The sequence below is a fragment of the Histoplasma capsulatum genome, genomic scaffold (genome assembly GCF_000149585.1).
Source record: "Histoplasma capsulatum NAm1 scaffold_2 genomic scaffold, whole genome shotgun sequence".
In the NCBI taxonomy this organism is placed as follows: Eukaryota; Fungi; Ascomycota; class Eurotiomycetes; order Onygenales; family Ajellomycetaceae; genus Histoplasma; species Histoplasma mississippiense.
The window spans coordinates 3,451,181-3,478,503 of record NW_001813981.1 but is presented as its reverse complement, the minus strand read 5'-3'; the positions used below and the strand labels follow the sequence as shown (position 1 = coordinate 3,478,503).

The window sequence follows — 27,323 nt, the reverse complement described above, 5'->3', positions numbered from 1 at the left end:
CCCGCCACCACCGAGCGATCCACACGGCGCGCAGTCAGAAACGACTCAGGCGCAATCCAAAGACACCCCCTGCCACAGATATACTCCCATCCACGGCGGGAGCCGGAGATGACGGGGACATCGAGAAAGCAATCGATGGGCTTCTCGACGAAATGCTGCAGGACGACGCGGAACTGAGAGCCGCAGGAGAGCATGACACACAGGAACGCACCCGCTGGGAGACAGAACACAGTGCCACGGGCGAGAACGCCATGGTCGAGAACACAGGCGTCGAATCGGAAAAGGTGGCGCAGGATCGAGCGCGGGCTCTCGCCCAGCTGCAGAGCCGGGTCGAGGGAAGAGCGGCCGAGCAAAGCACCGACAGCGCGCAACGTGAATCCAACACTCCCACCGCCGTGCTCTCCCGGCCCGTCACTCACTTCGACCTGCGGGGTGTGATCGCGGGATGGCGTCAGCGAGGAAGTCAGCTGGACGCGCCCGGGGACTCTCACGGGAGAACTTCTCCAAGGCACCAACGATCGAAGGCTGCCGGAATTAGAAAATCTCAGAAGAAAGACAAGCCAACGAGGCAAAATGCTGATCGAGCGGCCAATCGAGTCGCTCCGATCGCCAACGAGCTCGAAAGCGGATCGAACGCCGAGCAGCTCGGGCATGTGGATGGGCTGCAGAGTCCAGAGCCACCACCAGTCGAGCACGGTGCGGCAGCTCCAGCGGTGAAGTCGACGCGACCGGAAACGAGGGTGGAGGCCGATCGCGTTCGATTTGACGTGCCCGCCGAGAATGACGAGCTCGACCGGGGCCCACGGCCCATAACTCACTTCAATTTCAGAGAGTTGGATGGATTATCGCTCACGGACCCTGGTGGGGACCGTACCAACGTCGCTGACCGGGAACCTTGGCCGCCCACGGTTCCGCTCCCCACCATTGGGACTGAGCCCGAACGGGCGTCCAGCGACGGCAAGGTCTCCATCACGTTCCACGTCTATGAGCGGAACCGGTGGAGGGTCGCCGATGTCCTGACCGTCCACCCCTCCGAGCCTTCCGTCTTGGAGAGAACGGTCTGGGGCTACAAGCGGCGGAGGATGGGTTGTGTACGACATGCACATGCGGGCGGTCAGCGTCTCATCCAGCTTTCGAGCGGCGACGTCGGACGGAGCCAACGCGCTGCTGTTGATCCCCAGGGAGACCAAGGCGCAGATGGACCAGGCACGTCCGATCGAGCCGCCAGACACGGCCGCCGGACTGCTGCGCAAGAGGACCAGACGAAAAAAAAGGCTAAATAGAGTAACATTTACACGTGGGCTGTCTTGGGAATTTTAGCAATCTATGAAGAGACTCTCAAGACCGGCATAGTCTTGTTTTGCAGTAGGTACTGTGCCGCCTGGCTCAAGTCATACTTTGTCATGAAAGAGCAGACTTAAGATAGAATATGATCTGTGCTGGCAAGCATATGAGTGTAGACCCAAGAGGCAGGACATGTGACTGGAGAGCCATGAAGAATAGCCCAGGAAGATCGTCTTAGGACTGCCACTGTCTTGTGACAATTGTCTCAAGACAAAAGGAGTCACGAGACCCGCGACCTGTCTGTGTGGGCGTCTCATGTCGTCGCACGTCTCAGGAGTGCCCTTCTGGGTCGGTAGTAGGCTTGAGAGCGTCTTCTTGGCTCCACCATCCAGGCCCCCCGCTCTTGGCTTAGCGTTTAGATCTTGGCATACTCGGAAAGCCATTGTTATGGATATTGTAGATAGTTTCTTTCTTTGCGCTATGCTTGTTAGCAACTCAATTTCTTTCTTTCTTCCTCGTCCTCCTTGTCCTTTCCTTGTCGTCACCACGTTGTTAGTTGTGCCAGTCCCATCCTCATAAATATGGCAGACCTTCCTGCCGTTTGTACCCGAGATCTCTGCACTAATAACCCATTCCTTATCTTCTCGACGGGAGCAGGATTTGCGGACAGGGTTGTCATCCCGGTGTCTGATTTCAAGTTAGATACAATGACTATTCCTGAGTTATACATGCTTGATACTGACACTCTTCAGTTTGCCAAGTCTGTGTAGCATCAACATCACAGCAAGAGTTTCATTCCTAATGTCAGCAGTCAACATTACGGCTATGGCGATATGAACTTTATAAGTTTCCAGGGATTTCCTCATCGTCGCTCGCGGCCGTTTGTCATTTTTGGGAAGCGGAGGGAATGATTTGCAGAGTAGGAAGGCAAAGGGCAGCCGGGCTATTTCACCCTTCCGCCCTTTTTGTCGACCGCGGTCGATCATTTTTATGCCTTCTTTCTGTCTTCGCCGACATAGTTCTGGTGAGGCTTCCAATGTAATGCTGTAGAAATCGATTCTCATTTTCGAGATTGTTGTGATCTGACCTGAGCTCATCGATGCGTTCCGCCAGGGCCCTCAACGTCGATTGCAAGGTCTCTGCTTGTCTGCGATCATCCACCATGTCAGCAATCAACCCAGTTCGCGGGAGCAGAATCGCAGTTGACAATCAGGGACCGACAGCGGCGAGAACAGGTAGGTACACACCGCTGAAGAATTTCTCGAGCATCTCTGGCTAGTTTCTCCACGTCGGCGGGATTTACTTCTCGGGCTCATTGCCCGAGCATCATCCGGGGGAAATTCCTCCTCCTCAATCTCGATCTCTGGGTGATTGCGAGGGACAAGGATGGAAGCACTGGGTTCTCGACGTGCCAGACGTGGACGCTTGGCCCTGGATTTTCGGTCGTGTTCACTATCCGATATTGAGGAAGAAGATGAGGACAAAGACGGGACATGTACGTTGTTGCTACTATTATCGTTGGGGGTTAGCATTGCCGGCGCCGGAGCTGTGGTGACATTCACACCAGATCCAACAGACATTCTGCACCTGCACAGCTGCCGCACACCTGAACCCCGAAGAACCGACTTGACCTCTGCAAAGACAAAGCTGTCAAGATATCCTAAGAGAAGGAGCCAGATTCGATTTCCTGGAGACCGTTTCTTGAATGAGGGAGTGAAATCGGGGGGTTCTTCGCTCGTAAACGAAAGCTGGATAAGGCTTGAATCGAAGAGAACGAGAATCTATTTCAGGACGAGTGACTGAGGAGCACATGGGAGATGAGAAAATTCACGAAAGGCAAGAGGTGAGAAATTAGCAATGGAAGAAAGAACAGGTTCTTGGTCAGAATCGGTAGCGGTGCGTTCGAACTTGATTGAAAAGTTAATTAACTGGGCGGTTGAAGGGCTGGGAACCACCAAAACACGCGTAAGAACAAGCAAGGCCTGGAAAACAGTATCTCGCCATCTTTTCCACAACTTGATCATGTAGCGCCATGGCGCCTTTCTTTTTCCTTCCCTGCTATGGCTCACGCTTGATAGATAGTGGCTGTCATCTATTCCTCTTCTCATCTCTTTCTCTCACACCCCGTCCTCTGTCCCTGACGGTTTTTACGGTGTAGAGCAGCTTGACCGCGTGATTCCCGAGAAACAGACGTTAAAGGGACCACCATGTATTCGTATTGGCGTGGTCATATTCGGGCCAGCCCCTCTTCGGGGGCCGATGTTAACGGCCTTATGATCGTCCGTTTATGACCGTAAAGAGCTGATTGACGCCTATTGAAATTCGAGACCCGTCGCAGGACACATCTTCCCGCTGCAGCCACGCGTATTCTTCATAGAAAAACCTACTAGAACTAACCCCAAGGAGATAACGATCATATTTCGAACTGGATCGACGAAACTGTTCTCCAGAGTCAGTTTGGGGTGGAGATAGATGTATCCGATAATTAAGCCACAGCCGGAAGCCGTGAGCCGTAGTGGATCTCTAAGCGCATTGACGGCGAGGTTTGGTTCAGGTCATCGGTTGCCTCAGTGTCATTCCCTCGCCAATATCTAGACCATCACTACTGGGTTGGGATGGCCAACCAACAAATAGGCGTCGATATTACATATCACAAAATGTTTGTGCATATCGGACGCGACAGTGCACTAAGCGGCTGCGGACCTTTCCGTCCGTACATGGGCTAGCATCTGAACCTTAACCCCGCCAGAAGATTTTGTTACGGCGGAGTCTTATTTCGCGCTGCATGTATTTTTGGGACGAGAAGCAAGCTGAACCCTCGAGGCGTCGAGTGCGGCGGCTTGCTCACACCTCGTCCTTGAATACTGCAGCAGGGTCAGTCAAATGGGCAAAGGTAGAATGATGAAAAACTCAAATTGTTGGGTTCTGGGTCCCGAGGTATGTAATATACGTACCATCCTTTGAGGTGGGGGTTTATTTGAAGGGGTAAAAAAAAAAAGAAAAGAAAAAAAAAAAAAGGGGAAAGGGAGGTTTTGGGGGCGGAGGGGGGGAGGCACTACAAGCCGCCCGTGGTTAAAAGGACGACCACAAAAATGGTCATACGTGCATTATCCGAGCAAATACTCCGTATAGATAGATTGGGCAAGAAGGAGGCGATGTTTCATGTGGCCGGTTTCGAGAACTGGGATACACCGATGCGACTGCTGGATGACAGAAGTGGAAGTTCAGTTTTGTTTAATGGAGGGCCAGCTATGGCTCACGTAAGCATTTTGACCCAGAATGGATTAGGGCGACCAGTCGGCCATTATATCACGTGATATACGGGATCCAGGAGGACGCCAAGCGGAGATTACAATATAAGGAAAGACATGTACGCAATTTGACCTTGTGGCTGCACCTCAGTTCTCTCCCTTTTTGGTTCCTGAATAGGGGTGGAATCATTCACGAGACAGTGTGTTTTTCGCGATTATAGTCAAATCTGTAAGAATGTAGCCTACAGTAAGGGGAGACCTACTCAATACAAGACACTAGCCATACTACGTCTATGTATCATTCTTTAGATGCTATGTTCCGCAGACGCGATCTGCATCTCAGTAAATTTAGCTCAGTTGCCAGGCATCGGTGGCTTCTTCCAATTGCAGCTCGTGTCTAATACAGTCAATGAGATGCTAGCCAGCTAGCGCACTAAGCATGTGATGCTACATGATATTCTAATGACTATGAAAGGGGATAGAGGGAAAAGAAAAAATGCAAGTCAATACAATTGCCCACCCTACGTGTGCACTCGGTGGACTTTTTTTGCATGGCTCTGCACATGCATCTTGTGTTCCAATTTGATCTCGCACCAGCTGCACCTCGCCGGCTCGCCGTCCTTGAGATGCCGGAGGAGATCATCCCGAAAATGCCTGCCCAGGTCCGCCGGTCGCGAGTATTGATAAATGCGCCGGTGATCCGACGACCCGGGATGTGCGAAACACTCAAAACAACCCCGAGGCTTCTCCGCATGGCGGATGTGCTCCTCGGCGGCACGGAGGGCATCGTCCCAACCGTTAGGCGCATCCTCATCCGGCCTATCGTTCCTGTTGTCAGTGTCGTCGGATGCTTGCGGGGCCAGGGGCGGGTTCGGCTTTGGTCTCCTTCCCCGGCGCGGCCCGCCCTCGAGGACACCACAGTACATCCGGACGGCTTCGACCCCGGCGTCCCGTCGCCGCAACTCCTTCTCCACCGATCTGGATGTCGGCCACGTCAGGAGATTCTCGAGAAGATGGATCTGCGCTGGGAGCATCTGTTCCTCCTGCAGCGTCTCCTTTGCCTCCTCATTCAACGCCATGCCCGAGAGCTGGCGTTCGATGTCGATCACAGCCTGCTCGTCGTCGAACTCCTCCCAGACCTGCTTCCTGTACCTGTAGAGAAGACGGTTTCTTGTCTTCTTGACATCATCGTTCCGTCTCTCGAACTTCTCAACTCCCTTGGGGCTGTTGGTCTGCATGACACGCTGTTCAGCCCGATCTCTCTTCAGGATGGCTTCCTGCAGCTCTGGGTCCTGCTCCACGGTCGCCTTCTGCGCATCCGTCAGATGCCGTGGGCGCCGTTTGTCCAGCCAGCGGCCGATCCGCGTGATCGCTCGCATCAGAGGAGAGTTGGGATCCTGACCGCTGATCAGTGGCTGCATATTGATGTCGACCAGGCGCGGAAGGTAGTGGTCCAGGAACGTGCGGATGCTGGCATGCTTCAGGACTAGATTCTGCTCGGCATCACCGACCAATCCTGCATGATTCTGTATCAGTGCCTCTGCTTCCCACGCACTCCGTCTGGAGAGAAAGAGATGGGGTCTTTACCACTCCGGTTGAGGATCTTACCCCCGCCGTACCGGCAGCGATGGTTGAACCAGGGGTGCAGAAAACCGCAGATCTCGGCAATCGTACGGATGGCGGACGAAGGGTCCATCTTATCCTCGGGGAGGATGCGGACCTTACCATCCACCTTCTCCACCCTGCAGAAGACATAGTAGTTGGCCATCTCCGGCTTCAGCGGGATCGGTTTCTGCTGTCGGCCACCCCCAATCTTCAGTCCTCTGAGCTTCTTCATCGAGGTGAGATTGGTGGCCTTGAAGGCACCAAAGAAGAACAGAATGCCAAATAGAAAGTTATGCGGACTGAGGATCAGAGACGGGTCGTAGATGATCTCAGGCAGGATGAAGGTGTTCCTGGTCAGCTGTCAGCTGGCATGTATATTCAAGGACGATACCGGAGAGTGCATACGTCTGTGTGAGGCCGAGGTGCTTCTTCGTAAACTCATAGCTGAATTCCACCGTCGGGAGGTGGGGCCCGCCGTTAGGGTCCCACTGCAGAGACACCCTCAAATCCTTATATCGCAGGGCGAGGATGGCGCTTTTCCGGTTCAGCGTGAAGAGGCCCAGCAGGTTGTAGAGGCAGATCTGCATCCGCTGCAGCCCGAGCCAGAATCTCTTCTCCTGCGTCCGCAGCGTGGTCTCCTGGAGTGGAGACATGTCCTCAACATACACCGGGGTCTTCTCCTTCTCCTGCACGTCCAGCCCGCGCTTCTTGGCCAGTCGTCGGAGGCTCTTCCACGACGGTCAGCCTCGCCAATCGGCGCCCGATGGGGAGTGGGACTTACCTTCCGCGTCAGCCGCATCAGCTTTGCATCGATCTTGGTGCCAGTGGCACCCTCGTAGTAGCGCAGGAAGTTCTTCCAGTCGCCCTTCAGGGCGCTCGATTTTTTCGTCCCCCTCAGTCGACGGCCTCCCTTCCCCAGCTTCAGTTTGAAACGCCAGTTGAAGAACAGGTACAGGTCGCGTCGCCCTGCGCCGCGGAGAGCGTCGACCGGATCCCGCCACTTGGGGTCCGCGGACGTCTTCGCCTTTTTCCTGCAGTATCTGGGAGATGGTTCTCTGTCAGTCTTGGATTGGGGAGGTTGCGGTTCAGAGGGAGAGAGAGCCGACCACTGCCAGTGATCCTCCATGCGAGCGATGAGGAGCTTGGTGCCAGGGGAGTAGTCGTCATCCTCATCCCCCGACGATATGTCGTCTTCGGTATCATCCTCGGGGTCCGTATCATCATCCGAGTCGTCGGTAGCGGCGGCGGCTGCGTCCTCCTTGGGGACTGGTGCGTTGGGCCTATAGCGCAGTCGTCGACGCTTGCGTTTGCCCCTGCGTCTGTCGCGAGGCACATCGGAATCAGGATCAGTCAGCTCTGTCTCGTATCCTCGATCGGACTCGCTGTCCGTGTCCATGGGGGACGTCTCGTCAGCCGTGCCATCGTCATTGCTGGATGTCACTCGGCTTCGACAACGCTTTGCCATGTTCACGGCGCCGTGATGGCCCAACCGAGGATGGTCGATGAAACGGTGAGGCAGGGAGGGAGCAGCGACGCAGGCAGGAATGAGGAGCAGAGACTAGTAGACGAGTTTTGCTGTGCAGAAGGGCAGGCTTGCTAGCTGTGCAGATGAATATCTACTCTCAATGTAGAAACGGCGATGGAGGGGACGAAATGTAGGAGGGAATGCCTTTGAGGCATCGGGGCGGTTGGCCCTTCTTATGTAGAGCCATGATGGATTTAGCGGATGAGCAGGGTGACTGAAAGAGGCCGAAAATCAAGGGGTTTCGTTCCTGGTGCCATGAAATACAAAACGGTGGCCATGGAAGGAACCAGAAAGAGTGTGGGTGACTGCGAGCGCGAGCAGCGCGTAGGTCGTCGCTCACCGACCGTGCGATCACATGTGCACGATGGTTGGTGCGTGGCGGTTGGGCTGTGTGCCGTGGACGGAGTGCGTTGCGCTGGAGCGGCCTAAAATGGCCGCGAAACAGGCCAAAAAGAGCTGCTCCAGAGCAAAACAAAATTAACAGTGAGTATATTTTCAATAATAAGAAATGAGTTAAAGAGTTCTATCTGACAATCACAGTTGAAGAAGATTAAATTGTCTTTATTTATTATTTGTAATAATAACAATAAATTTCATATTATCTTAGCTTTTGAATTTGAAATTTAAATATTATATATCATTATAATTAAATTACAATCTGAATCTTTTTAAATTCTCCATATAACGATGTCACGGTTGGCCAGAGGCTGCAAATGGCTGTTTTCGCCGCTGCTTTCGGCCTCCCGCTAACCGCCCAACCTCGATCATCACGTGAATCTATCCCCACGGCCGCGACCCTTCCCTCCACGCGTGGCCACGATTTTAAACAGAAGTGCATTTTCGTGGCTTCCAGTCACCCTCGCTCACCCTCGCTCACCCACTGCCCTTCTTTTGGGAGGGGGAGGGGAGCCGTTTTTGACGCTTCACTCTGTCGGATTTGGCTCCCTCCCCAGATCATGGATCATGTTATTCTCTCTGCCTCCAGTCCCCGTCACTCTCACCATGCCGTCTGCGGCTCCCTTCCCTCCCCTCCTTCGCAGCACTACCGGGCCAGTTCTATCCAGGAAAGCGTCTAAGTCTTTCATTACTTGTTCCTGTCCCTTTCTCCTGTCGGCTCTCTCCTTGGGCCGTCCTGATCATGGCGCCTCTCTCTTGTTTGGCCGGGCCTGACAAGCAGAGCAGGAGCAAGACGGATGTCAGGTCTGCTCTGGATACCCTCTCCGCACTGGATGCCATCTTTTCAGACAGTGGGTATGAAAGTGGCTCCGTCAGCGACGATGAAGACGACGACGACGGCCAGCTCCCCCCCGAACACTACCTGGCCTTAGCAGAGAGCCTTGATATCGCTCAGCTTCGAGACAGAAGCGGTACAGCCCCAGAACCCAGGAAAAACTCGATGAGACCCGTGGTTACTGGGAGAGGTAGGCAGTGGCTCATTTGACCCTTAGACTGTGTTATAAGCTCACCAGTGGCGCTGGGCAGGTATTGTCGGCACATCAAGGCTAACGCGGAGCGGCAATGGGATCGGATCTCTAATTCAGAGGAGACGGTTCGCTTCCTGTATGCATTCTTTAGCTGGCGGTGTGATATCCGTCGTGGCAAGAACAATCGATACTGTCCGGGCATTAAGCGCAAAAGCTCACTGGAGACATTTTGGAAGTGGTGGCACCTTGTCCTCAAACAGGAAACGGCATCGGGACTCAGCAAAGATACAATTGTCAAGGTTACAGGATGTGAGCACCTATACTCTCTCTCCTCGGATCACTTAACCCGAAGCACCACTAATCTCTTGCAGGTTGTTGCACAGGTGGCCACAGAAAAAGAGCTGGCTCTTGTTGAGCGGCCAAAGAAGAACATGTACATTGAAGATGTTGCTGAGTTCGCTCAAGTCGTTCTCACCACCACTGAGATGACATTTGTCTGCGGTTGGCAGCGCATTCAAATGCTTCTCTTCTTGCAGCTTGCAGCCATCACCGCCAGCCGTCCCTCGGCGATCCTCCATCTTCGGTATCGAGACGTCGTGTTAACCCTGATCCGCGTTCCAGACGGCGGACGCCCCCGATTGTTCATATTCTTAAAACCAGAATTTACTAAAAGATTTCTCGGAGATAAGGCACCGTATGTGTTTCTGATCCTCGCGGCATGGCCTGGTTGACTGACAGAATTGATAGGAACGAGTTTAAGATTCCGGAAATCATCTTTGACCCAACCCTGGTTCTCAGCCCGCATATCTGCCTGCTGACTCTGCTCTTTCACATTGGAGGATTCAAGTCAATTTCAACAAGTGGACCAGTGCTGGATTGCGCAGAGAAACTCTACAGCGCCAAGGTGCTGGATGGCAAGGGACAGCAGCAGCCGCTACTACTAAAGGATGAATTACTGGATAAGTTTGTGTTTTGCCAGACGGAGCCAACATCCACCGGATTTAAAATTTGCTTGGATCAGAGGATGACTCCATCCATGGTGAGTTCCCGGATGCGCCGAGCCGGTGAGATCACGGGCTTTGAGGAGGTCGCCCACCCGTACAACCTCCGATATGCTGGAGCTAAGGCATTTAACAACAGCGGTAAGTAGCCCTCCGTTTTCTTCATGTTGCAGTCATGTCGGAGGGCTAACGATGAACAGAGGAAGTTACGGAAGCTCTTCAGAACGTCATGCTCCAGCACGCGGATATTCGCACCTTCGTCAAGCATTATCAGGTGGACGTCGACGTTGACGCGCAGGGAATAGTCCGGAAAACAGGCTCCCAAACAGCATTGGTGCGATTTGCCTGCTCGATGAGTGCATCCATCGACCCCAACCGACCGTATAAGCTCTCTCCAGAAGAATCACGGTCCCTCAATTACCTTCCAGTTGTCCTTGGCCGTCAGGATACTCTCCAGAAGCGCAAGCGTGAATCGGAGGATCGTGAAGCCGAGTTAGAACGTGCCAACAAGGTGTGCAAGACTGCTCTAGGGCACCTTGACGACAGATTACTCGCCGAGTCCAACCCTGAGGTGCTGGAGAGACTGGAAGTTTTCCGTGATCGGACAGCAGAAGCAAAGTCGGAGAAGAACAGGGCTATCCGTGAGCTGCGTAACGAGAAGCAGCGGCAGCGGAACCGACGGATCCGTGAGAACCTTGAGCGCTATAAGAATGAGCAGCCTGTGATTGACCTTGAACGACAACTGGCCGGGAAGCTGGTGGATACCAAAGTCATGGACACTTTCGAGCACGAGGCCTTCATGCCTCCCGAGCACTTGATGTTTGTTGACTGCGTGCTGACCATGCCGGGCGCTAATCTTGAAGCGGAATATCAGCGGAGGATCAACACAATCAACGCAGGAGTTGCATTCTGTGGCGTGGAGGAAGGGCGGCCCTCGCGCCGGCCCACGGTCGATGATGACCCTTGTCCTCCGACCAAGCGGCAGAGGTGCTCGGTAAAGGATAACACTGAGGTCCTCTTGCACCAAGCAATGGAGTCTGTGCAGGCCAAGTCTACAGCTGAACAGCCTCAGACCTGCTTTCGGCCTCGCGTTTGCTTTCTCTGCGTTGGGAATCCTAGTTGCGCGCTGGAGGACCGCATTATGAAATACGCAACACCCGGATCACTTACAAGGCACTTTCTACGAAGACATATCAACCCTCCATGGCCGGCCACTGGGGTTGAGTGCAATGTTTGTGAGGGGAAGTTGCTCCCGGCCAAATCTGCTCTTCTAAGCCATGCAGAGGAGGCCCACGGAACTGTTGTGCGGGGTCGCGCTCGGGAGAAACTAGCGTTGGAATATCAACGGAGCCTAGAGAACTAGTTTTGTACAATAGAGATATATATAATAAAAGGAAACTTGCGGTTCTCACAAATCATGTCCATCCTCACTCTTACTCAAATGCATGCTATATCAAAACACAAACAAAAAGCAAGTCACGCTACAATACGCTATCAACATATACACTGAATCTGCATTAGTTTACAATGTTTGGGTTATTTTCCGCATCTTGAAGCGTTTCAATCATGTTCCGGGATAGATTGGAATTTTCTTTCTTCCACCGTCCGCCGTTTGGAAAGACAAGCCGTCGTAAACGGTTGACACAAGAGATCAAGGACTGATAGCTCGGTGTGAAATAGTCTCCAGCAATTCTAAGAAAGTCGCTCTCCTCACTTATCACTCCTTGCTTTGCAGCCGCCAGCTCTTCAGTACTCATATAATTCCATTTCTCAAACCGCTCGACAGTGCTTCCCTTCCCTGGGCCGTCATAGTGAATGCATATCCAGAACAGGACCCAGAAGAACGACTCCAGATCATGCATGAAACAATGCTTTTCGCCGTACAAGACACCGATGGCCATGAACGCTCTTGTGCCAGTCTTGCCCCGTGCGCCGGAAGACGCATCCCGTTGTACCCTGATTGCCAGGTCAAGGTCGATCAGAAAGGCAGGCCATGATGGGTTGTCCTTGTCTTCGTTCACCATCAGGTTCCGGGGGGAAACGTCGCATTGGATGAGGCCAGCCTCGTCATGAAGTGACATGTATCCTTCAATACAGCCGGCCAGCGCAGCGAGCAGAACTGCCTTCGAGCTACTCTGGTAGATTGGTTTCCCGTAGTCCCGGATAACGACGCGGCGGTGCACTCGGTTTAATTGGGTTGAGCCGCCGGCAGGTTTGGACGGAGAACTTGACTGGGTACGTTTGCTTGGGGGAGGAGGAAGCGCTGTGTCCACGCAGTCAGAGGATCGCTTTTGGCCGGCGGTGCTGCCCTGGCTCTTTTGTCCTCTTTGAGACATACTACGCCGCACTGTCGCCTTAAAGCCACCCTTCTCATCTTTCGTCGGAATACTGAGGCCCTTTCGGAAAGCCAAGACATCATCAACCTTGCCGTCAATGCGAACGGTTTCGTGGTGATAGTACCTCGCCACATTCTTGACCCCCTTCGCCATCGCTTCTCGCAACAACTCTCCTTCCTCAGTGCGTTCCGGATACTGCCAGGAGTCCTTGACAACCAGCGGCGTCCGTAATTTGTCAGTCTCACAGTGTGCCTTCCAGCAGGTTGTGGCTCGCCCGGCGACGCAGCGTGCTCGTCCGACAATCCCGTCGATGATCAGCCGTTCCTTCGTACCGTCTTTCTCAATCTCGATATACCGTTCGGTTCCGGTCGTGACGATGGTGGGATCAAACCCAAGTTGCTCCCGGCTCATCAGGAGGAATCCAAGGACAACAGACACAAATTGAAGGCCGTCCTGGTTGATGTTGAACTCCTCCGACGCGATCCCGCCCAGGCGGTCAAAGTTCCATAGTCGCAGAAATGGCCCGCAAAGGGTGAACCCCAGCACGAAACGACGAGTGTCCTGCGCAGAAAGGACCTCCCTGGAATACCTGCCAAGATCAAACCATGCCCCGGATTTCCTGTCGTATTTCGGGTCATTCTTCAGCTCTCCTGGCACCAGGATCTGCGACCAGCGGCATCTGGAGTCTTCTGTGGCCGTCGGATCATCGACAAAGCCGATATCGAGCTTTCTCTCCGCGATAGACCCCTGTAGTGGCTGGCTTGGCTGTGCGAGAGGTCTGCGGTCGATCTTCCAGGACGGCTCTTGCGCTTCGGCTAATCGTACGAGCTCAGCGATGATGTTAGCCAGCCATCCCAGAACGTCTTTTTCTGCCGCAAGTTCAGGCCAGCCCCGCCAGCCCTCCTCTTCACCGTAAAGTGGGTTGTCTCCCCTCTTGCACCCTTTCCAACACCGCTTGTGAAGCTGCAGTGAGTTGTGGAATGTTTCCAAAGTACGCGTCAAAGAACCCAGGGATATCGACGTGTATCTCTCCAAGCTCCTCCTTCAGCACAGCATCAACGTGTTTTCGATATTCTGTAGAGTTGACGAAACTGCTGGTGTTGCGCAGCCAGGGAGTTTGTGGAATGGATGAAACGGTTCGGGGCGGAGGGGTTGCTCGCGAGACGGTGGTGATGAGGTCGAGGACAGCTTTCCAGATATCGACATTGGTCGCCTTTTGGATTTTAAGTCGTACTAGTGTGCGGTAGTGTTCGTAGCTGAAGTCGCCATCTTGAAGGCAGGTGAACAATCTTGACAGCTCAGATGCCACATTTTTATTGCTTGCTGGAAAACGAAGGTTGAATGCGGCTTCCTCCCCCATCAAGGTGGTGAGAAGCTTTGATATTGCCCTTTGGCAGATTGCATCTTGAGGGTCAGTGGTAGCATTATATGCTTGTTCTGCCTCTTGAAGTAGATCTTGTAATCGGTATAGTGAGTCGCTTAGAGGATGGTTTGCGATGATATCGCAATCGTGGTCCGAAAGCTCAGCCATATATGATGAATGGGAAGCAAACTGCAGAATTGTTAGCAAGTTATGATGTATGATATCTGCGAGAGAAGATAGCTCGCTGGGAACGAATGCTGGTATATATAATCAAAGGGAGGATTATGGCCACAGGGTTGATCCGGCTTGGCTTTGATGCAGTACGTGAATGAAAGAACGAATAGAGCCGCCGAGCAATGAACTGGGTGGAGATTAATCCTATTCGATCGCGACAGGAATGGTAATCAGCGCGAACAAAATAGGGGCATTGAAATCGTATTTGAGAACATCGGCTATTCCCATTTAGGATTAATGTAGGCCAACCTTGGAAACCAACCCGTTGTGTTGCAGATGCGGTTAGAGTCATGGTCCGACATGAGCCAATGATAACGCAAAGCACAACAGTTGGTCAAGCAGCTGTAGGGCGAGAGGTAGCAAGCGAATCATGATTGGAAGATCACCATCTCCCCTTACTACCTCTGTCCTCTCCTTCGCTTCTATCTGAATTGGTTAGAGGATGGTTCTTGATAATGTTGCGATCTTCTTGTGAAAGTCCCGCCACTTTGATGGTATAAAAGACCCTTAAGTTAGTGCGAGGAATTGCAAAGAGAGGGAAAGTTACAGGGTGGTATGCTAATTTTACCACCAAACATTTTCTTGGCCAAAACAAATGACTAAGCATGGAGCTTAATTGATTTTTGATTTGATTGGTTTATTCATTTCCACTGACCCTCCCTATTCGGGTTATCTTTGGACGTCTTCAATTACATGTACGAGCTTACTGCCTACCCAACACAAAGGAAAATATATAAACCGCAGCCCGACAGCACTATGCTGAACTTTGGTATTCGCTCTCTTGGCGCAGGGCCTCCTTGGATATTTCCAACCAGGGTCAGTGACCGAAGATTGCCACTTTTTGGCCCCACGATCGAAAGCGCAGCCTGGTCACCCAACATACCTCAATAGTATAGGGGCCATTTTACTCTTAAATGCGGTCACTCTTATCATTCAAAAAATATGATAATTTTTACTGTACTGTACAGTACACTCTAGGAAATTCTCTGAGTTCAGTCTGGATTCATATTGAGGTCAGCTCAGAAAGAGCCAATTTTGTATTTACCATCTTATGCTATTAATAGAACTATTCAAAACAATGCAGGAGCGGAGGAAAAGCGAAGGACCGAGTCTCCGAATTAGGCATTGTAATGCTGCTCTTTTCTTGCTACCTCTGGCATAGAAACATCTGGAAGGTTCCCTAACAATATGCAGCTACGGAAAGATGAAATACATCATGAAGACTCCTAATTACAGAAATAGTCTCTCATCATACTGACTTGGAGGTTTATTTTATCTTCGTCTGGTGTTTCGCCAAGACTTGCAGATCAGCTTACGTCATAGAAAGTACAAGAAGTTCCATTCATCCAAGTACGCTTGGGACTGCACCAGTTCAATATTCCACGAAATTCCAATCTAAAGATCGGCCACGCATCCGCTACACTGATGCAGGCGATTTCCAAGCCCGAGATACGTTTACTAAAAAGGAAACCACCACCAATAGCCGCGATCATTCATAGCATACCGATCAATCGTCACGTGTATGCTCTCATATTATCAAGCGCTCCCGCGCCATGGAAGTCCTGATCAAATTCTTCGGCGCAGTTCAGAGCTGTCTCGATATGCGTGATGGTGACCTCCCCTCCCTTGGCCAGTGCAAATGCAGCTCGGGCAATGTTCTTGATCTGGATTGCCATGTCAGTCACCGCATATGATATGGATATTGACTGCTTACCTGTCGCCCATTTGAGCTTTTATTCAGCAGTTTCTCCAACTCCTTTTTCGAGATTTTAGCGCCAGCATTGCTCAACTGTTTGTTCCACACTCGGGATTTGGCTTCCCAACTCAGGGATTCATATTTTATACCGACGTGTATCCGACTTTGCATTGCCGGGTCCAGCGTGGTGTGCCGGTTGGTAGTAAGGAACATGATCCCTTCGAAATACTCGAGCGAGCGGAGAAACACAGAGATGAGAGCGTTGTGATGCAGGCCGTTGACGCTGCGTTCGCTCAGAAAGACATCAGCTTCGTCTAGAAGCAATATCGCATCCCAGCGACGGACGAGGTCAAGGACTCGAGACAGATGTTCTTCCAGATCATCCGCTTTGATTCCGAAATCACCAGCGCATGCCTATTGCAATTAGAACGAGATCGCACATTGGGAGCCAAGGGACAAACCGAGTAGAGCGGCCTTCTCAGGAGATCCGCAGTACTCTCCGCCGTCAACGTTTTCCCAACTCCAGGAGGCCCACTGTGAAATGGCAGAGTTAACCGGATGATCCAGCAAGACAGCTTTCTGGCAACTTACTACAACAAGAATATGAGGCCCCTCCCTTTTCCGACGACGATGTCATCGAAGGACGATATCTCCGAGCCAGGCCTGTGGCTCTCCACCATCGTCTGGATCATGGTTTTCTTTACCTTAGGGATCTCCAAGTGATCGAACGATGATAGCTGGCTCCAGTCAATGGGACGGATATTTGAAATCGCGAATTCCGCTGTTCTCATGTCACATTAGCGCAGCTAAAGTATTGGGAAAATGTTGGCACTGACCCCAAACCCTTTTGCTGAGACTGAAGCCCAGGACCGTGGGGCTGCAGAGGATGTACTCCCTGTCTGTCATGTTCTTGGCATCTAGATTTCGAGGCTTCACCGTCTTCTGGTCCTTCTCTTTTTCATATCCACTGTCAGAAAATATAATAAACCCGCCTGTGCTCTCTTCCTTTACCCGTGAGAATCCGTAGTTCGGGTTCTTTTCCTTAAAAGCTAAGGCGTCAACCATCATCCGGCCAGCCACGTGGAATTTGAATGGGCCTTTATTCGTCTTGAGATGGGCAAGACCTTCATATTCGCAGTAAGCGACGCCCATAAGGCCCTTGAACTTGCGGCCTCGCTCAGAGAGCTCAGCCTCGATTTTGGCTTTGCGATTATGAAATTTCAGAGGGAAGGCCCCTAGGTCGGATATCTTTCTAGCGGATCGAAATTTCGGGATCTGAAGCACTGTTGTCACCTCACCAAATACCTTTCCGTCGTAGTCGAGCGACCGACATTCAATCTCGAAGTGATCCCCTTGGGGGCTCAATATGAATTCACCCGAGTCATAAACGAAACACCGAGGCTGCTCGGAACATGGGTCAACCATAAAGATAAGCTCATTTGGCTTGAACATTGCCCAGAGGAGTTCAAAAGTAATCTCTTGATGGTCCAACAGGGGGTTTAAGCGATCTCTCAACGGAGAGAAGTGTCTTTTCAAAAATTCAATCAGTAGGTAAAGGTGTTTTCCAGCAGTCGATTCGGCTTCAAGGGTTTTGTAGAAACCCTCGAGCTCCGGTAGAAATTGGAAGAGGACATCAACCAGCACCTGTCGATGTTAGACCGATGCACCTGCGGGGGTTATGGGTTGATGGATTACCGATGGCTTATCTTCCCGCAAACTGACGGCGCTTACATCTAGCAACACATGTCGAAGGATATCCACCAGTTCGGGCGATTTATAGTCAAGGTAGGTCTTGATCTCGTTTGTATTGCGGTCTTGAAGAAGTCAGATCCTGGTCTTTGATCCATATGATTACTACCTACCATGTCGGCGTCGATTGACGAAGACATATTCTTTGTATCTGTCGCATGTGTCTGACGAATCCACGTCGTCTTTCACAATCTCGTAAAGATGTTGCTTCTTGTTCCAGCTGGAGAATGGTCAGCTCGGTCTTCTCTAAGATTGGACTGAGCTTACATTTCATTCACGGTTGTGTATTCCAACTTTGATGCTCGGGTCACTTCTTTGGCCGATTCCTTCTCGTTCGCTTTTGTGTCTGGTTCGGCGGTTGGGTTAGGAGCAGTAGATTGTGCAGTAGATTGTGAAAGGACTCGATGATTCTTTCATTCGGAGGACCTCCACCAGAATGTCCTTGAGCTCTTCCCTGGTTACGAAGCTGGGAATGCAAGGATTACTGTAGTTGGGAGGTGGCGTTGAAGAGGGAGAGGATTGGGGGCGTGCGGGGAAAACTTGGGGATTGGGCTTCATCGTGGCGTGGTTAGAACGTTAAGAATTGTCGTGTTGGGATTGGGATTAGGATTGGGATTGATTCTGTTGAGTGTTTGTCTCTGCCTCAGGATTCGGGGTGCATCTTGCTCCCTTTTATGTTGCTCTGAACGGAGAGGTACTCCATTCTCAAATGCTATCTATCAACTTCTCTTCCCCCACATGGGATTGAACTAGAGTATGCGAGACGCATTGCCCACACGCCGCAAATATCTTTGCGAGATCTGGACGCCAGGGATGCTCTATCAGTAAAGGGACAGGTGGATGGTCATCGGTTCCGGTTGGATGCTCGATTTGGATGCTCGATTTGGTAGACAGCTCAGGAAAGATACAAGCAGTGTTCATGTATTGCGGCAGACGAATGGTAGAGCTTGGCCGTATTCTATTGGATTCTATCGGATTCTCCCCATTTTCGTATATACCCGGAGAAAGTTTCTGATTTCGACCGAAATCAATTGATTGTAACCGTCACGTTCATCTGCCTAGCGCGGACTTGGCTGCGTTTGATTGATTCTTGCTAGGTTCCTATTAAAACCAGCGAAGCAAACTGACTTCAACCAAAATCAAACGATTTTGACCGTATTCTTTTTTCTCTTCACCCGAATACACTGAAAATCAACGATGGCTTCAACAATGCGCAAGCAAGTCGAACCCAGTGAAGCTGTTAAAAAAGCTTTGGCTAAGTTAGTTGACGGTGCTAAGATTGTTCAACTCAGAGAGAAAGTCAAACCTCCAGAAGCAAAGCGTATCAGAGAAGCTGTTGCCCTACTTTCTGGTAAACCAGATTCGACCGACTCGCAAATCTCCAAACGACAAAACATCTACTTAGAGTTCCTTGAAAGCGTCCATAAAATGGGTCTCTCAATGGTCGTCCTGTGCGCCGTCTCCCTTGGACCCTCAGCTGTGGTCAGTATGAGGGACCGTGATCGAGTTGCATTACCTTCCAAGATAGAGGAGATACAGGACACATTGGAGAGTGCCGTTCTACAGCGGCTTGCCAGGCAATATTCTGCAAAGGGTTTACCGAGCGTCGACGGAGAGTCAGCCTCTTTGGCAAAGGCGTCAAATATGGTGATGACAGAAAGTAGGTAACGACCCGTAAATATATTTCGCAAGGCTTTTTCTCTACCTACATTACTGACCCGACCAAAGAATCTCTTACTGGAGACGTGTATCAACTTACAGCTCAGGATGCCCAAGCAGCGACCCAGTCTGACCAGATACAGGGTAGAATATGGTTAACGATAACATACAATCCCAATGCTTCGCCATTCATAACGATTCCTATCTCAAGGAAACTAAGCAATCATTTTGCCACACAACGTCCACAGATGATGTTCGGTAGCTCTGACCCAGACACTCCTAAACCGCCTTCTTGATCTGCCCTATTTGAAGGGCGCCGATGGTATAATAATACCAGTTATGATTCCAAGGAATCATGACTACATTCCCTTGCTCGTCCGTTCCTACCCCGCCCACGTACTCATCGGTCCCCGATTCGTGCACAAAAATCGCACCTTGCTTATCCCTGACATCGATGACGACGAAGACGGTATTTTCTGGTGGTTTTGTTCTGACATTGTTTGCCAAAGGCTGCCAATCTGGGTCGCTGATATCGTCACGGATGGTCTGGATACCACTCAATGTCTGATTAGCTTGTGTATAGAGGGGCGCTGAATACCATCTTACCTCCTTATTTGTTTTCAGATCCTTAACTTTGCAAACCATCACTTTCAAGGTACACCGAGATGCAAAAATCGTCGTCTAGTCGACCCAGATGCGTCTATCTTTTCCCTTTTTTTTCGGTTTGAGCCTCGGTGTTGTAGGTTTCAACAGCTTTCTTTTTGGGTGGTAAGCCTAAAATCTCTTGAGGGACGTTCAATGGAAATACCTTGAAGACGGTAATGATCGTTGAAGGGGATATCCTAATAAGGACTAACAGAGAGTTATTTAAGGGCAAAGACTACTTCTCCCGAAGATGCCAAGGAAGTATGACGGCCATAAACCCCCAGTGAAGACCATGTGATGTGGAAGCTTCTAGTAAAACCGACAGCGAAAAGAGAACAGGTTGGGCAGAAACACCTTGTGAGGTTAGATCGAGGTTTGATATTAATATGGACCCTCATGTGCGCAAGGTGGGGGGGTGGTATCATGAGGGGTAATTTTGAGGCTAAGCCAAACTGTGGTCCAGCAGTCGCAGGGAGTGGAATATTTCTGCTGATTTTCGTTGATTTCGGCTGATTTCGATTGATTTCGGCGTTGTATTTTCAGTTGATGTCAAACGTTCTGTCATATAGCATGGAACTACAGCTGAATATGCAGAGAGGGAGAGCCATAATGGAATCGCTCATCGGCGACGCAAAGACAAAGGCACTCGACATCTAAAGTAAAGAAAAGGTGTACAATGAGTAAAGAACGTAATTTGCACCATACACAAATCTTGAAAGGATTAACATCACATGATCCGGCTCACTCTGCCATTACTGCGTACACACATGATTGGCCTTCGGCAACAATCTTTTTGGATAAGCGCCTGAAGTAATTCTGCTATCCTGGGAAGGAGTTAATTATAAGAACTCCGCTCCTTCGGCCCTCGATGCATACTGGCACTATAAAGAAACCAAAAAGTTATGATGACCACCATATGCTTTGTTCAGTGACCTCCAACCCATCTCGCAAGCGTCAGCATCCTGAGTCACGTCCGTACAACGCGTTGCGATATCAGTTAAAAAGACAGAAGCTCAGCGGGCCAGCATCAGCGTATTGGGATAACCTGTCAAAGATTTGGTTAACTAAAGACGCATTAAAAGAGTTGGACCGAAGAAACAGTTGCCTGGGACCGCCCCAGATATGTCATAGGCCTGTCACTCGACGATTTTATGCTGAGTCAAAGAAGCGTTGCGAACCTTTTCAATTTGCTCCTGACTTTCTCCGCGATTGTGCGCCCGCTTCTTTGAAACAGATAGGGAGCCTTTCCAGACTGGGAGGTCCCGACTTGTCTGACCTTAGAAATGTATGTGACGACAAATCCGAGACTGACACAGCGCTAATAATTCGAACCCCAGTATTCTGAACCTGGAAGCCTCCTCAATCAACCATTGAGCAAATCCAATTCCCATAATAGAAAGCGGCGTGCGAGATCTCCTCCATCATCTGCAGATACCAAGGACACTACAAAGACCACGAGCACCACGGCCTATAATCGTAACTTCCAGCAGAATCTAATCGACCATGGCGTTTACCCTGATGGGTATGAATATCCTGAGGGTCGAATACCAGCAATGCCAAATAACTGGGAGGAGATCAATGAAAGATTAGCTCGACCCAGACCCTCCCTCTCACCATCAAAGTTCTCTGATGGGCATTTCCGGAAATTCAAACGAGCGGATACACACGCGTCTAAAGAACAACCGGTCACAACGTCAGTGATTCCTATCATTGAAGGCGATGTCGGTGATCTTAAATGCGCTGGAGGAGGATACCCGTTTGGAAATCTTGCTCCCTTAACTGATGGCACACTGGCTCATGCCAAACCAGATCACTTCTATGGTGCGCGTCCTGAGCAGCTCGATCGTCAAATCCGCAAAGAACTTAGTGACCATATCATACCATCAACACAGGATGATCTTCCGATGCTAGCAAACTTCTTTTTGGAAGCAAAAGGTCCCGATGGATCCTTGGCTGTGGCTACACGGCAGGCTTGTTATGATGGCGCACTAGGAGCTCGAGGCATACACTCTCTCCAGTCATACCAACAAGACGAATCAGCCTACGACAACAACGCTTACACTCTTACGTCGACTTATCATGGCGGCACACTAAAATTATACACCACTCATCTCACTGAGCCTGAAGGTCCAAACCGTTGTCCTGAATATTTTACGACCCAGTTCAAGGGCTGGTCGATGACCAGCGACCCGCAAACGTTTCGGGAAGGAGCATGCGCATATCGAAATGCTCGAGATTGGGCAAAGGAAAAGATCGATGGATTTATCAAGTTGGCAAATGAAAAACGCCTGGATGCCCAGTCCCAACACCATTGTGCGTCTCAGCAAGGGACGGCTTCATCCGAAGCCGTCACCTTAGACGATTCTGACGTATCAACGGTGTCTGATGAAGTTGCCTATCAGGATGCGCAATGGAGTTTTGCGACCCCAGTTGAAGATGCGGATGAAGTGTCTTCGATTCTTAGCAGAATGCCCAAAAAGCCCAGGCTCAATGCTAGTGTTTCTTTTGGTGGTACAGCGGATAAGATTAGGAGTTATCCAAACTGAGGATAATCTACGGTCAAACTAGTAGCTCTTGATAACACCAGTGACAACGACACATTCCACAGGTTTCGCCAATGGGAGGAAGGCATTATGGGCAATACCGATGCCTGTGTTTCATTTCGGAGATGTAAGAATTAATTCTTATCATTTGGATTATTCTACATATGTTATATATACATCAATATTTGTGTTTCTCAGGGAATGAATCAAATTTTATGGAAACCTGTATTTGTTGTTCTCAAGGCATTTCCCCCCAAACTATAGATATTTACAATTAAATCCTTACCTAGGGCATTTCTTTCCGCGCTCAACGGCCGGAAATTTATGTATCCCCAGGGTTATTTGTCTTCTTACGGCATTCTTCTTCTGCTGAATGTGTTCGATTGGCCACGACTTTGGCGTAGCTCTCGGGGACATATGATTTCCCAGGGATTGAGCTACCACAAGCTCAGAAATCAGCGTGGCCCTTTTTGTATTGATGGCGGTGTGAAGTGGAATTTCCAAGTTCTGGAAATGTGTGTGCTGGCCAGGATAGATATAATGAAGAAGAAAGAGTAAAGTGAAACGAAGTGGGGAAACCAAACATAGAAAACGAAAGAGGAGAATGAAGAAAATGAAGAGAATGAGACTTCAATTGTTGCATAAATTTAAGCATCTAACTAACTAGAAATAGAAAGGTTTCGTGAGATTGGGCCATCTTGAATCAATGCTGACATAATCCACGTGACCTCATTCGACGACATTCGATATTCCAGTAAGCTGCCAGCAGCCCCAACCCTCCATGCTCCTGCAAATCGTCCAATGTCATCTTGGCATACACCTTGTAACCCCCGGGAACCCTCTCTATATTTCGTTGAAGGGATGGAATGGCGACAAACGGATCGGAGTCGCTAAGCAGGTTGGGACTCATTGGCCCATCGATGATGATTGGGTCTTCTGCGAGAGTGAGTGAGGCGTGAGAAATGTTTTTCACAGAGCAGGTACTGAGCCTTACCAGCAGAGCCCAAGCACTTCCACGGCTTTCCTTGTGTGCCGTATCCGCGCGTTTCTTGTAAATCTATCCGTCCTACTATCTGGTACATCTCATCCCCGTCTCGCTTATACACCAGCTTCAGAATCTTCACCTGAGAAAGGGGCAAGATAATGTATTCCTGATTATGCAGCGTCTCCCCCAACGCATCGCCTTCCCAACGGTTCGACGCCAGGCGGGTAACTTGCTCCGGTCGGTGGGTTTGGACATGGGGTTCCTTGCCTGGACGTGGGTCAGCCTCGATGCAATCATCGGAATAATTCAACGGTTCCTTCAATGTGTTGCCTTCGCGATTGTCTGAGGCCAGGGGAGGGGTTGGCTCTCGTTGATTGGGTGGGCCATCGGCAACGTCGCTCGGGCTTCGGTGAGCCTCCTCGATGGGGTCGTCGGAAATATCCGACAGTTGGAGTGACGGTGGGGGAACATTGACTGGGGGGGAGTCGAACAGGATCCATTCGTCCCAGTTAATGTCATCGAGACCAGAGACGGTGGATGGCAGGGCAGAAAAATCAGCGAACGCCTCACTTGCTGCATCCTTAGAGAGCTCACCGGACGCAGAGAAGAAGGGCACGGGCACGGGCATGGGCATTGGAAGGAGGTGCTGGGGCTCTTCGTCTGACCGAGGATCAGGAGTGTACGCTTCCAGGAGGTGCACTGTGTGCAGCTGAGGCGAGGGAGAACCGTCGGCAGGTCCAGGGGAGGCGATATCGTACGTGAAGGTAGCCATGTTGCGAGATGAGATGATGGGATGCTCTTCTCCCCTCGATCTCGTTCCAGGAGGCACTTGACGTCTTTATATGTCCCACGTTCAACCCCAGCCTGCGAACAAATATAGGTCAAGCCTAATCAAGGAGGGTGGGAAAAACAGTAGCTGAGATGCATGCTGCGTGGATCGCCAATCATCCACACCGAAGAAGCCGCTGAACCGGGAAATGTTGCATTGATGGGGTGGACCAATGCAGAAGTGCTCCTGGCCACCACCCCCCATGCCAACATGGGCTTTCGTCCAGCGAATATCAGCCAGTCAACCTATTCAGCCCCCCTTTTCCCCCTGGCTCGAATCGACAAGCCGCTAAAACCGGGGACAAGGAACATGGGGGTGGCATGCACGAGGACGGCCGAACTTAACCCAACCATGTGTGCCAGTCAAGAAGTGCGCCTGTTGGTGTTTTCGCTTAGAGTCGAGACATCCATGGAGCACAGAGGCGAAGCCATGAAGCAATATCCGAGGCGCGACCTGCATCGAGGCTTGTCATTTTGTGATACACCACCCCACGAGTGCGGTTTGGCAACCCCATAGGGGCTTTATCCACGAAAGCAAAATGAAGGAAAATCTAAATACAGCTCATCCTCTGGCCCTATCATTCATGCCGGCTTCTCCAACGTCAGATCAAGATATATATATCTCATCCAGCCAACATCGACCAGTTGAAAAGGATTCCGCTCTCCCCCCCGACCCTCCTGATACGCCAGGAAGTTCAGCCAACCGGCAAACTGTTCGATCCTCTCCTCCAGTTGATAAGGCGAGGGACATGGGGCTGGCATGTATTGGGAAGACGGAACTACACCCGCAGCCAATCATCTGCGCCTGAACCAGTGCAGAAGCATGCATGACTTCACCCCTGTGCTCTTTTTCGCGAGAGGGCGCAGCGAGATGGGTATCGGGTCAGCTCGCCCTGGCGTTCCCTTTAGGAATTATGGACCAGGTGGAAGGGATTGCTGACAGACAGTGCAGCCAGTCCAGCCAACATGGGGTTGAGGTATAAAGGGCTATAGAAGGTCTCATTTGAATTCAGTTCTCCAAATCTTTTTCCTGCTTCAAATATTCGCCCATCTTGCTTCAAATATTCTCTTCCTCCTCTGCATCTCTGCACATCCTTAGCATGGATAGACAAGGAACCGAGGGCCCTCCGCCACTACCCAGTCAAGTTTTGCCGTCCGGTGCACAACAACCCACTCTTCCAGCTTATTGCGAGATGTTGGGTGACTTTCTCCAAAAGGTGCCGTTTCAAACCAATACCTCCAGTACGGGTTTAACGATCTCCCCCTCTTTATTGTCTGTTTTGCTTCTCATAATGCGGCCTTCTATTTCTATTTCTCATCTAAGACTGCAGCCTCCCTCAACGTCACGCTCGAGCGGCTGTCTGTTGACAGGACCTCAAATAACCGGCCTCGGCCTCCTGGTGGTATCGAACTCGACGGCCGAGACAATATCTCGGATTCTGGGGCTACGACAGAACCGTTGGCCCATGATGAATTGGAGAATCTTCCCTATTGGTATGAGGCGCAGCAGGTTGAAAAGAGCCTTAGGATTTGTCATGTCGGAGATAAAGTATGGCGAAATAATAGATATGTTCACCGTGTGCTTTATGAGAAGGAAACTTATCTCCCAGACTATTGGCTCCCCGAAAATGCGAGGCTCCAGCTGCGGAAGGAGGAGGAAAAACAAAGACGGAAGGGGGAGAAACAAAAGAGGACGAAGGAGAAGAAACAACAAAGGAAGGAGGAGATGCAACGAAAGAGACGTCTGAGCACATTACGTCCTCGACCATCAACACGCAATTAATGGAAGATGGGATGTCAAACCGCTCATTTCTTTATTTGATATTATAATACACAGTCATTTATCCATCTGCCTTCTCTTGCATTAATTAGGTGATACTGAAGCGGTGGCTAGTATAGTCGAGTCAACGTCTTGCTCCACGTCTCGCCAATCTGCCGGAACGCCCTAATATGGATTCCCCCCGGGAGTCAGTGAAGAAAACTATAATTCCGCTATGGGAGTTAGGGAATTGGGTGAATGCTGATGAAGGCGAGCCCTCAAGGAGAGTCACAATCTTGCACAGGGATGGAACCCCATGCGGTGTCGGCATCCCTGGGGAAGTAAGCCCCTTCGGGAGCGCCAGAATGTTGTGTGAACAGGCAACAAAGATAAAATCCCATGCGGTGTCAGCATCCCTAGGAAAGCGAGATCCTTGGCTTCTTGACACGTTTCGAGCTTGATGGTTGCATCTTGTGGCGTTTGATTCCGATGAAGATAAAGGATCTGGGACTTGCTGGTTATCACTTGACACTATGGGAAGAGCTCTCAATTTATAGCTACAAGCGAGCGCGTGGTTCATTGAGCCAAAAGGCGCATTTTAAAAGTGTACTTCTGTCGAACGTCATTTGGAACGATCAGTCGTTTTGCTTCGGGCGCTTGCACGCGCAGGCCACGATTTGCAATCCGAAACCGTGGCCCTCCCCATTTTCGCTGAAGTCCAATCAGGCCAGAGGCACAGTGGCAGAAGAAGGTTGACAAAAGGCCAGGGACTACATCATGTAGTCACTAGCACAATGACCAAGGGAAGGGTGCTATGGCCAGTGCTTAAGGACATGTGCAGTAGGTCCACTGACCTAGGTTGCCATGCTGGAGGCAGGAGCCAATAGGCCTGATGGGTCCATGGACCGCGTTCCATGGACCCGGTAGGCCTAAAGACGGCCAACTTGTGGCCATGCTGGCCTGTGGACGGTAGAGGCCATTGAATCGATTTCTGTGGTCCCGTGGCGACCAAGGACCGGTAGCCAGACCGAATTTACCCGCCAAAGCAAGCGCAAGGCTGGTTTTCCCAGTCCCAGGGGGTCCATTGATGGGTCCGTTCTTGGGGCGCGAGCCGATTGTTACTGCAGTCCTTTTTGGAAAAGTTGGTGTTGAAGCAAGTGATAGTAGTGTGTTCATTGTTGTTATTATTCTATTCAGCAGAGGTGGGATCCCCAATATATATATACATACAGACGTACAAGTTTCAGATCTCTTACACGTGTTTCAACCACCGTGATACTCAACAGTTGGGGACACTACTCTCCCTGGGGACACTGCTCTCCCTGGGGGCATGATTTCCCGTCGGCTCTGGATGGTCCTGTGAGGCGGCTGTGCCTACCGGGTATAAATATCCGTGGTTTCCCCTTCAAGTCCTTCCGTTCCCTCCTCCTTATTAT

At 50.8% G+C, this 27,323-nt stretch overlaps 10 protein-coding genes across 10 annotated transcripts; 4 read left to right on the top strand and 6 right to left on the bottom strand.

The window, feature by feature from the left end:
* Positions 1-152: 152 nt before the first annotated feature.
* HCAG_03079 (predicted protein) lies at positions 153-1,283 on the top strand (the record flags this gene model as incomplete). The annotated part of the gene is made up of 1 exon (XM_001542858.1): positions 153-1,283. One exon carries the CDS (start codon positions 153-155, stop codon positions 1,281-1,283), a length of 1,131 nt encoding a protein of 376 aa, XP_001542908.1.
* Positions 1,284-5,056: 3,773 nt separating this feature from the next.
* On the bottom strand, positions 5,057-7,605 carry HCAG_03078 (predicted protein; the record flags this gene model as incomplete). The annotated part of the gene is made up of 5 exons (XM_001542857.1): positions 5,057-6,051; positions 6,144-6,490; positions 6,546-6,868; positions 6,922-7,171; positions 7,247-7,605. The coding sequence occupies 5 exons, from the start codon at positions 7,603-7,605 to the stop codon at positions 5,057-5,059; spliced, it is 2,274 nt and encodes a 757-aa protein (XP_001542907.1).
* Positions 7,606-8,803: 1,198 nt separating this feature from the next.
* HCAG_03077 (conserved hypothetical protein) lies at positions 8,804-11,453 on the top strand (the record flags this gene model as incomplete). The annotated part of the gene is made up of 4 exons (XM_001542856.1): positions 8,804-9,086; positions 9,135-9,783; positions 9,837-10,231; positions 10,291-11,453. 4 exons carry the CDS (start codon positions 8,804-8,806, stop codon positions 11,451-11,453), a joined length of 2,490 nt encoding a protein of 829 aa, XP_001542906.1.
* Positions 11,454-11,607: 154 nt separating this feature from the next.
* HCAG_03076 (predicted protein) lies at positions 11,608-14,315 on the bottom strand (the record flags this gene model as incomplete). The annotated part of the gene is made up of 3 exons (XM_001542855.1): positions 11,608-13,357; positions 13,422-13,978; positions 14,286-14,315. 3 exons carry the CDS (start codon positions 14,313-14,315, stop codon positions 11,608-11,610), a joined length of 2,337 nt encoding a protein of 778 aa, XP_001542905.1.
* Positions 14,316-15,537: 1,222 nt separating this feature from the next.
* HCAG_03075 (predicted protein) lies at positions 15,538-18,389 on the bottom strand (the record flags this gene model as incomplete). The annotated part of the gene is made up of 9 exons (XM_001542854.1): positions 15,538-15,687; positions 15,738-16,105; positions 16,181-16,239; positions 16,311-16,500; positions 16,556-17,363; positions 17,451-17,533; positions 17,582-17,688; positions 17,736-17,814; positions 18,245-18,389. 9 exons carry the CDS (start codon positions 18,387-18,389, stop codon positions 15,538-15,540), a joined length of 1,989 nt encoding a protein of 662 aa, XP_001542904.1.
* A 276-nt stretch (positions 18,390-18,665) lies between these two features.
* HCAG_03074 (predicted protein) lies at positions 18,666-19,136 on the top strand (the record flags this gene model as incomplete). Its single annotated transcript, XM_001542853.1, has 1 exon — positions 18,666-19,136. One exon carries the CDS (start codon positions 18,666-18,668, stop codon positions 19,134-19,136), a length of 471 nt encoding a protein of 156 aa, XP_001542903.1.
* Positions 19,137-19,406: 270 nt separating this feature from the next.
* HCAG_03073 (predicted protein) lies at positions 19,407-19,772 on the bottom strand (the record flags this gene model as incomplete). The annotated part of the gene is made up of 2 exons (XM_001542852.1): positions 19,407-19,673; positions 19,734-19,772. 2 exons carry the CDS (start codon positions 19,770-19,772, stop codon positions 19,407-19,409), a joined length of 306 nt encoding a protein of 101 aa, XP_001542902.1.
* A 423-nt stretch (positions 19,773-20,195) lies between these two features.
* Positions 20,196-22,318, top strand: HCAG_03072 (predicted protein; the record flags this gene model as incomplete). Its single annotated transcript, XM_001542851.1, has 4 exons — positions 20,196-20,202; positions 20,702-20,743; positions 21,011-21,057; positions 21,110-22,318. The coding sequence occupies 4 exons, from the start codon at positions 20,196-20,198 to the stop codon at positions 22,316-22,318; spliced, it is 1,305 nt and encodes a 434-aa protein (XP_001542901.1).
* A 319-nt stretch (positions 22,319-22,637) lies between these two features.
* HCAG_03071 (predicted protein) lies at positions 22,638-24,072 on the bottom strand (the record flags this gene model as incomplete). Its single annotated transcript, XM_001542850.1, has 3 exons — positions 22,638-22,752; positions 23,044-23,251; positions 23,310-24,072. The coding sequence occupies 3 exons, from the start codon at positions 24,070-24,072 to the stop codon at positions 22,638-22,640; spliced, it is 1,086 nt and encodes a 361-aa protein (XP_001542900.1).
* A 2,391-nt stretch (positions 24,073-26,463) lies between these two features.
* Positions 26,464-27,063, bottom strand: HCAG_03070 (predicted protein; the record flags this gene model as incomplete). Its single annotated transcript, XM_001542849.1, has 2 exons — positions 26,464-26,657; positions 26,742-27,063. 2 exons carry the CDS (start codon positions 27,061-27,063, stop codon positions 26,464-26,466), a joined length of 516 nt encoding a protein of 171 aa, XP_001542899.1.
* Positions 27,064-27,323: the final 260 nt, after the last annotated feature.